This window comes from Microplitis demolitor, chromosome 5 (genome assembly GCF_026212275.2).
Source record: "Microplitis demolitor isolate Queensland-Clemson2020A chromosome 5, iyMicDemo2.1a, whole genome shotgun sequence".
In the NCBI taxonomy this organism is placed as follows: domain Eukaryota; kingdom Metazoa; phylum Arthropoda; class Insecta; order Hymenoptera; family Braconidae; genus Microplitis; species Microplitis demolitor.
Window position 1 is genome coordinate 17817643 of NC_068549.1, and position 10631 is coordinate 17828273.

The 10631-nt window shown below is 26.8% G+C and overlaps 1 protein-coding gene across 1 annotated transcript in view; it reads right to left on the reverse strand.

Annotated features, from left to right (window-relative positions):
* The window catches only part of LOC103579945 (muscarinic acetylcholine receptor M3), a 46185-nt gene extending 35887 nt beyond the window's left edge, over nt 1-10298 (reverse strand). Inside the window, exon 1 of the mRNA XM_053739176.1 lies at nt 10189-10298. Within this exon, the coding sequence (XP_053595151.1) occupies nt 10189-10298 (110 nt within the window). The remainder of the gene's footprint in view (nt 1-10188) is intronic.
* Nucleotides 10299-10631: the final 333 nt, after the last annotated feature.

Sequence of the window (10631 nt, forward strand, 5' to 3'; positions counted from 1 at the left end):
ATTCCTATCCTAGAATGGTAACCATTACTGTGTTACATAGTAACGAAGATTTTCGTGAAAATCCTGAATGAATTTGCTGGGAAAAGTCTTTAGAGTTGTGGCAAATGTATGAGTGATGGCTCATTCGATGCGGAATCAAATTTTGAGCAAAGTGTGTTTTTTTTATTTCTCAAAATTTCAATTTTTTATTGACAAAATACAGAATCTTAGCTTTTGGTTAATAACTCAATAATTATAAGCGATATCAAAAACATAAAAAAAGATTCATAAAGAGGAGGAAATTTCTAAAAAAAGTCTAGACTCCCGGAACTTTAGCTCTATAAACAATAATTTTTATTCAATGTTGAAAAAGGGGTTCGTGCGGCTGCTGTCACATGGCGCGTCGAGGTTAGAGGAAGACAGTAGCTGCGCAGAAACCCATTTTTAAAATTGAATAAAAATTATTTTTTATGGAGCTAGAGTTCCGGGAGTCTAGACTTTTTTTTTTAATTTCCTCCTCTTCAAGGATCTTTTTTTAAATTTTCGATATCGCTTATAGTTACTGAGTTATTACACTGATAAAAAAGTTGACTTGATTGAAGAGAAAAAATCTTGAACCAAGGATTCTATTTTGAAGAAAATGATTTTCTTGAGTCAAGAGAAAAAATTCTTAAGCCAAGAAATTATTCTTGAGTCGAGTAAATTTCTCTTGGTTCATGAATTTTTTCTCTTGACTCAAGAAAATTATTTTCTTCAAAATGGAATTCTTGGTTCAAGATTTTTTCTCTTGAATCAAGTCAACTTTTTTATCAATGTGACAAAAATCTAAGATTCTGTATTTTATTAATAAAAAGTTGCAATTTTGAAAAATAGAAAATAAATAAAAAACACTTCTAGCTCAACATTCGATTCCGCATCGAATGAGCCATCACTCATACATTTGCCACAATTCTAAAGATTTTTCCCAGCAAATTCATTCAGGATTTTCACAAAAATCTTCGTTACTATGTAACATAGTAATGGTTACCATTCTAGCATAGGATTCAGAACTATTCTATTTTCTCCGTGTACAGACGTGAATTAAATTAGTTACCTCTAAAGTCAAGATGTCTATACTATTTAGCTACTTATTTTTATAAGTCATTACTTATAGGTAAACCTAGTTATCTTAGGTAACTATTTATTGAGGATGAAGCTCTGAGCGACTGTCAAGCAAAATGAATAATATAAATTTTGAATTACCGAGATATTCTACTTTCTCTTTAGAAAACTCTTTTTGTCGTCACTACAATACGATAATGGCAAAATTTCCCAGCAGAAATTTTGAATTCTAGTAGTCTAGAAGTATTCAAAACGGAGATATTTTTTTATTACTTTACTTGAACTTGATTTTCAGTAGTTTTCTTTGTTTTAAATTAGCTTACACAGCTTTTATTAATATCCTGTATTACCATCTATGAAATTTAGGCAAAAAAGAAAATGTTATTTTTTTTTTACAGTTCCATAAACAACGTATTTTCCCACCAAGAGAATCGTGGATAAAAAATTTATCAAGATATATTCAAACATATATAGTATATCCTACCTTGAAAATAATCGAAAACTATTCCCCAGGATTTTAAAATAAGACGTTAGTTGCAATAAGTAGTTGTTAAAATCAGACCGCAGTCTATAAATATCTATAGCTCTAAAATTTTCATTTTCCGAGAGAAAAATAAAATGTAGGTCAACAATAATTACTCAACAAAGTTCATTATTTGAATTTATAACGCAAATTATATCTGAGATATAGTTAGCTGTCAAACTTATAATGGTCAATTACAATATGAATAATTCCGTTCAGTATGTTGATTGTTAAGTAGTTTAAGTTCGGTCGATTTTAAAATATATAGAAATGGCTTGAATATACACAGCGAGTTGAATAAAAGTAGATCATACAGCAAAAAGTGGTACGTAAATTTTTCCATTTCAAATATTTCAATATACTATCTAATCGCTATCATTATTTAGAGTGATGTTTTTTTTCCGATTATTAGTTCAGTGATAACGCTGTTTGAAAGCTATCAATCATTGTTAAATTCGGTATTCGATTATTTACGAATATTCAGATAAATATAAACATCTGTTAGTTAGAAGAGTTATTTTATGCATGATAAAGCATTTTTTTTATCGAAATTAACACAAACCAAGTGTAAGAAATCGGTTTGCACTCAATCATGTTATTTTTAGCAAAATACACTTAACATGTAAAAATCCAGCACCTATACTCAGAAGCTAAAAATATTACATGACACTTAGGGTAAACTATTTTCCGAAATTTATTTCTTTAAGCCCATCAAAATATACTCTGTTGAATAAAAATAAAAATTTTTGGGTTCAAGTTTGAGAGATGTGGTTGTCAACCTGCCTCAGATAACCATAATTCATAAAAATTATGAAGCTTTAGAATAGGAAACATTTTAATGTTAACTTGGGTTCATGGTAGAATATAAAGATATAGTTTATGCAGACCTCTAAAAGATTTTTTTTCTCTCCCTGTTTCTCTCAATCTTCATTGTCGTAAATTTTTCGCCTTTTAGATTGATTTTTTACCTTACCGTACTTTGTTTTAACCCAGTCAAGTGTAGAATTAAAAAATAAATTAAAAACTGAGTAAATAAATCAGTGAAATGAATGGTGGCGTTGGTGTACAAACTAATGAAGATTGACTGTAGTAATTTATGCCCGACAGTTTGTGGTGTATACGCAAATATATTGTGCTAAGTCAATTGGAAAGTGGATATGGAACATCATATGCAGACGATACAGTTATCCTACGACTTTAAGCTCACTGGTTTTCATGTACTAGTACTTCAGTTATCGTTATACTCATTATCGAATGTTAAATTTGTTATTAGATATAATTTCATTCGAGTGAACATCATTATATCTTATATCAAATTCGTTGTTTATAATCATATCTCTGTTTGAGAAATCTCATAAAATTCAATAGATTCTTATAAATTATCATCAAGGTTTTAGGAAAACAAATGGGTTCGATGAGAAATTTCGATAGTCTAGTATAAGCCTTATATACATACCCGCACGAAAAAACATACATCCGGCTTATATCTTTAGTATTGTCGTATGTATGCTATTTTGTCGGCATATATTCTTGGATATATCTTTTTCCTTATGGGTAAAGTTCTGGAAATTTCGTTTCTTTTTTAAGGAAGAATGTAACTATAAATTTACATAAAATTATATCACCGATAAAAAAAGATTTTATATAACTGTATACAGTTATATATGAATTATATACCATTGGATAGAGATGATGCATAATTATGTAAAAATTTTATATACTTATATACAATTATATACAATCGTATATAATTTTCTATAAAAATGCAAAAAAGAATAATAAAATTATAAACAAATGTATATATTTGTATAGAATTATATAGAACTATATATAACTTATGTACAGAATATATATAAATATATACAATTGTATATGATTTTATACAATAAGATATAATTATATACGGTTGTATACAATTGTATCAGGCCATTTTTTCTATCCAATTTTATAAAAATTGTATAAAATCTTTTTTCATCAGGGATCACATTTATAATATTCCATGATATATAATTATTAGATTGTGTCAGAAATAGACTAACGAATAAAAAAGAAAAACAATTTCTTTGCTTCAAAATTCGATTTTATTTTCTGGAATTTCAACTTCTGTAGCTTTTTTTTTGTTTTTTGTCAATTTTGAGCTTATGAAACGCAAAACCTTTTTTGTAGAGAATTCAATTCCCTAAAAATTTCAAAAACTGAAATTAAAAAAAAAAAAATATTTTTCACAAATTGCAAAAGTACATAATTTTTTTTATTTGTTTTTGTAATTTTGTTAATTTTCAAAAGAATAATTACTATACATATATTTTGATGAAATGACCTATAATTATCGGTCTAAAATCCAGGTATAATTGTATATAACCAATTAGATATAATTATATGCAAAAATTTTTGCCAGACGTTATAATAGTTGTAAAGTTATTTTTGTTTAGAAATTCGATATTATCCAAACTTTATCGTTAATTACAAGTAATTTCAAATTTTAAGTGAAAAGATTCAATATCAATTAAAAATTTTCTTGTTAGGTAGTAATTATTTAGTATCCAATAGAGTCAATGTATAAATTATAATTAATGCCAAAACTTTTTAATGAACAATACATTTTATTAATATCAGATTTTAAACTTAATGTATATATAAATTTGGAAAAATTACAAACGCATTTCATATATCTTGAAATAACTCATTTTATTTTTTTAATTGTTCATAAAATGGGAAGCTGGGACACGACGGTTCCGACTGTAAAACTTACTAGAGAAAAAAAAATTTATTTGACAAAAATTTCATTATTTACAATTAACTAGGAATTTAAGTGCAAAGCAGAATGCCCGGACTGCAATGGAAAGCCAATAAAGTCTAAAAATCTAGAATTAATTTTTATCAAACAAAAATTTTGAGTTTATAACTTTTTTAAAGAAAAGATCGACCTACCCCGGGAAGAAAAAATTTTTTTAATTGATTTTTTTAAAAATTTTCAAATGAATAACAACATTTATTAATATAACACATTTAAAAGTTTACGATAAAATTATTTATCATTTTCTTTTAATTAATTATCATACACCTCATCTCTACTAAAAAAGTGTATTGAGTTGCATTCACTTTTAATTAAGTTACAGTTTACTTGAGAAAAATAATATTGTTGTTGCTTGATACAACGTTCTGAATATTTAATAAAAAAAAAAAAAAAAAAGCTCAGAAGATCTCAGTTTACGTTGAAAGTAAAATAAATATCTCAGGTTATCGTGAACGAATCTAAAGAAACAGAAAGAAAATGTATAAATGAATATAACTTAAGAGCATTTTATGATAAAAATTGGAAAAAAATAATTTAAATAATAGCGAATAGTTGAAAAAAGGATTTATACTGAAACGTATAAATTTTCCAAATTGATTTATTAATAAATTTATACCGAATCAATTTTTTCAATAGTACGAATAGCTGTACATTATTCCGCCGAAAACCACATTCAATCTGCATAGTGCATTTTAAAACCCTTGAAGTGAAAAAAGAACGATTTGAAAAGCAAGGCACGGGTAAAAAAATAAAACGGAAATCAATCAAGCGTTTGCTCTAGGATATATATATATATATATATATATATATCCCGGGAAAAAAAATTAGATCAGCTCAGATCAGAGTACATCTGATTTGATCTGTTCAGAAAAAATTTATAAAAAGTATTCTAAGATCTAGAATGAATTTTTTTTTGTTTAATATTTACTTAGTATCTTTTGTTTAAAAATGTCGGCAGTTAATGATTATTTGACAGCTATATTTTTTAGTTGTCTTGATAGAATATTAATAATATTTAACGAAAGTAGTAAAATTGCCGTTAAAATCTCAACAAAAATTTCTTCAATTCACTGAATAAAGTCGAAAAATTTTCTGACATTAAAAACCGTATTGAAATATTCCTCTGTGACATTGTAATACGAAAAAATAGCAACAGCACGTTTTAAATATCAAGAAAATTTAAATAATCCTCTATATCTAGATGTTCCCGAATCACTTTGCATGAGCAGTAAGTTTAATTGAACTTTATTCATTCTTGTCATTTTTAATAAATCATGTAGTAATTATTTTCGTCCATAAATGGAAATATTAATTTTTTTTAAATTATTTTTTGAATTCAAATTTATTGCTTTTATATAACGCTTTTAATGAATTAGTTCAGTAGATAAAAGGTTCAGCGGTTAAAGTGGATAAAAAAAAAAAAATAAACAATATGTTAATTTGTATTGTTTGGAGAAGAGTGATCTTCATTATGAATCTTTATCAAGTTAAATTTCAATTGCATCATTGAAAGGAGAAGATAAAGCTGATCTCATATGGAATATGAAACGTTTACTTTTAATTCTGATGGCTTCAATCCTATATATTTTAAATTATTGTGATATATTAAAAATACTTTTAATCAGACATATCAATTTTTATTAGGATAAAGATAAAAAAGACAGATCTCTTTAGATCTAGCGAATTAAATCAAATTTGATCTGAGCAGATCTAAGAGTGTTTTTTATTTACCTTGATCTATCCAGATGTAAGCAGATCTATTCTGATCAGAGTAGATATAGTTTGATCTAAACAGATTTGGCCAAAATGCAGATCTATTAAGATCTGAAACATCAGATCTAATTTGATCTGAATAGATCTAAATTTTTTTTCCCGGGATATATATGTGTATATATATATATATATATATATATATATATATATATATATATATATATATATATCTGGGTTTCTGCAAAACTATTAATTTTCTTTTATATCGTATTTTGGTATTCACTTATTAATTATTACTATATCTCACACTTAATATGCTATATAATAATTGTTGCACATATGCGTATATTTCTACTCAACGTGCGATTGTTTTACACATATAAATTTCATAAATAAGTGATTTACATAGTTGGATACTCTCAAATACACAATTTGCGAGAGCGTGTACTCTTACAATAACTAATAACACTTTCTAAAATTCATTTGTGTTAATAAGTGTTTACTGGTGATCATTAGTACTCCAAAAAATCTTGCAAGACTAATGGAATTGATGAGTGTTGAATAGTGTTTTATTAGAGATCGTTAGTAGTCCGATTAGTAAATCTAAAGGGTTATTGAAAGTGATTAGCTGATTAGTGTTGACCACGCTTTTAATTACGTTGATGAGTAATCCGATTAGTGAGTTCGCATCTTTATTGAAAGTGATATCAGTATTGATCATTTTTCAAATATAAAAAACTGTATCCTTAACATTTTATTGTCAATCTTTATATAAATTTAAGAAAAATTTATAAATAAGTATATTGAGCTTCGAAATAATCTCAACTATTTGAGTCCGTTGTGTTGACAGAGTGGTATAATAAAAAAATTAATATACATCAATTAATCGGTGCAAATATTCATTTAAGTATTTACAATTGAATCTTAAATGTTTTATTAGATTGCACCATCGAAACTAAAGAATACACGGAAAAAACAGAATATTAAAAATTAATGAATAATAGTGAAAAGTAGAATCTGTTATCAATAATTAGTACTATTATGCGCTTAATACAAAGTAGTTTACTAATTTTTGTAGATTCCTAAAAACTACTATCAATTATTTCAAAAAGTAAGTGAATATTATTAGTTTTAGGTATAATACGTGACTTATTAGTGAAAGTTAATTAATTTATGGCATAATCTATTAAAAAGTAATGATTGGTCTAATTAAGAATTGCTATCTTAGATAGGGGAGCCTGGGGCACGAAGGCCCCCCTGGGGCATAAAGGCCCTCTTCAAAAATTAGGTAAAATTTTTTTTTTTTATTTTCCGTCAAAGTATGACCTTTATAATGTTTTTATTATATTTTAAGTCAATATGTGATATGAGGGGCAAAACGGACAACTCGAAAAAAAAATTATAAAGAAAAAATTATTTTTTTTTTATTTTCCGTCAAGTTAATTTTTTTGTGACAATTTTTTTTTTTTAATGGTCCATTTTACCTCATACATCACATACTGGCCTAAAACGTCATAAAAACATTATAAAGGTCATAACTTAACGGGAAATAAAAAAAAAATTTTTGTTGATAATTTTTTGGAGAGGAGGCCTTCGTGCCCCAGAAAAAAAACAAATTTTTTTTTCGATTTTTTGCAAAATTTCTACTTATTCTTTCGATATCGACGGAAAATAAATGAATTTTATGGTTAAAAGCCACAAAAAGAAAAAACCGGCTTAAGGGGGCCTTAGTGCCCCAGGCTCCCCTACTGATTTTTCCAGCCGAAAATGCAAAAGTTGCTAACTTTCATTTTATAAATTCGATATCACTGATCAATTATTAGCTTAAAATATCATTTATTCATCATTGTAAATTAATTTACAGTATACATAAATCGAATGAGTGGCAAATAATAAAATGACAAATTAGTATACTAGATACTGATTTTTTGCTCATAAAAATACCGAAAATTTTTAACACTTACTTAATAAATTCTATTCCATTGACTAATAATTAATATAAAATGTAATTTATTCGTTATTATAAATTAATTTATTAAATACATGTATCGAATAAGTGGTAAATAATAAAATGAAAAATTCGTATACTAGATCTTTATATATTAATATGTACGTTCACTAATTTTTCGGTTCCTCATTTTTTGAATTTTTCTATATTTTTGAATAGTAATAACTGAAGATACTAATTCATCTATTCTTTTTGATATTAATTTCAATATACGATACGATATTATACGATACGATATTATTATATTATATTATTAATACGATATTACAAATTTAGCTCTTGTATGTGTATCAAATTCTAATATAAATAATAGCCATTTTGTAAAATATATAATGGTCCTGGTTTGATATTAGTATCGAATATACTAATTTTAAATCGAAAATAAACTACAAGCTATTGAAATTTTGAGCATCATTTTTTTCCGTGTAAGTGCATTACGCTTATGACACTAAAATACCAAGAACACTAAATACACTAATTATACTAAACCAACTTATGATGATAAAGCATTAGTGTGTGAAAACACCAGACCGTTGGATGTTCACTAGTGTTTTTCAATAGTCTTCAATAGTATTTTTCATCAGGATTGACTGATAATTCTCAAAATAAATAATACATAATTAAAGTGAAGTGCAGTATTTGTTGTTGTGTTAATAATTTTTGCAATCAAATCGTTAATTTTAACATAATGATTACTGCTCATATGGGCACTTGAACCATTTGATGAGACAAATTCAACTACGTTTGTTGTAAAATAATTAGTAATATGTGTAGTTGAGATGTCTGTACCCTGCTTAAAAAATCCGATAGATTCTTATAGCTATAAGGCCCTATACTTAACTATAGCACTTCTCATAGAACTTATTCTTTCTTATAAAATGTCTATGGGAATTTATAAGAAATAATTGGATTCTATAAGATTTTCTAAACAGGGTAATTGCAGTAAATTTGACTACACTTCTTTTTACGTGTTTCAATGTGAATATAAAACTTGTTTCTACGTGACTATTGGAACTGTTCTCATGAGTACGGTGATTATTACCATAATTGAATTACCATACGAAATAGTAACAAACTATAATTATAGGCATTTTTCCCATAGTTATGGAAGCTTCTACCAGAAATTATGAGCGTTTATTCCATAATTCCAAGTAATTATTATCATAATGTAATGGGTTGATATTTTGTAAGTGTACTAGGATCATTTACCAAAATTTTCTCTCCGTGTATGATAATGATTACCATCATAGTATAGTAATGGTTACTATACTATTAGGTTATCTGTTCCTATAATGAGTGGAACTTTTAAATATTCTTAATGGTAATCATTCCCATATTAATATAATCACAATTGCGATATTTCTATGGTAATAATTACAATATTATTATGGTGATTAGTTTCATATACATTATGGAATTATTACCATAATTTATGGTAACGTTTACCATCGTAGCATAGAAATGATTACAATAATACAGTAGGCCCTCGTTAAAAGAATATTAGTTTCTCTCTCAAACTATCGCGATACCTGGTTGATAAAAAAGACAGAATGATAGTCTTATAACGAGGTCCGGCTGTATTATGGATATATCACATGTATTATTGGAAAGGCCCTCGTGGTAAATAGAGTTTAACTATGGAGAATATTTCTATGAGCGTGGTCATTATTACCATTAATTAATTATTAATTATTGTACGTAATAAAAACTTTTACTATAACTATAGGAATCGTTTCTATGGTTAAAGAAACCGTTTCCTTTATGGGGGTATATTTCATAAGTCCATGTAATTATTACTCTGATGGGATAGGGTAATATTTCATAAACAAACTAGGAACAATTTCCATAACATTTTCTGTGTGTAAAATGCGCATTATAAGCATATTGTTTGCTGTGATATAATATATGATATCTATATGATGATTTTAATTATCTGTATTACATTATTTGAAATAAGCTCACGATCAAACGTTCAATAGATTGATCTATCACTTTGCTACTATGAGAATCTAATCGGTATGCGTTAGTTCAAATGCAGCAGTGAAATAATTTGAATTTAAAACTCACGTCACTCTCCATTTTGTCATGAAATCTGAACCAATTGTGAAAACTGACGCCGATGTTCGATTTGCATCGGTTGCATTGAAACTGCCATCCGTGCCGTTGTTACTCTCCATAACCCTCTTGACACCTCACCCGCCACGTTTAGATAAGAGTTTACCCAAGTGGCTAAATCCAGCCTCTCCTCCGCCACCTTAAGACACTCGAGTCATCTCCAGCACATTCTGAAAATTTCATCATTTATTATCATATTGAATCAGGTGTTTTTTTTTTTTTTTTTTTTTTTTTTTTTTTTTTATTATACTTGAATCATAAATAACGAAAATATAGAGTCATGTATTTATAGTAACAATAAAATTCATGTGATGAGTTGAAGATTTTGCTGGCTTCTTAATTGTCAGATTGAGCAAAATTTTTTACTTAAATAATCATTTTTAAATATATACGGA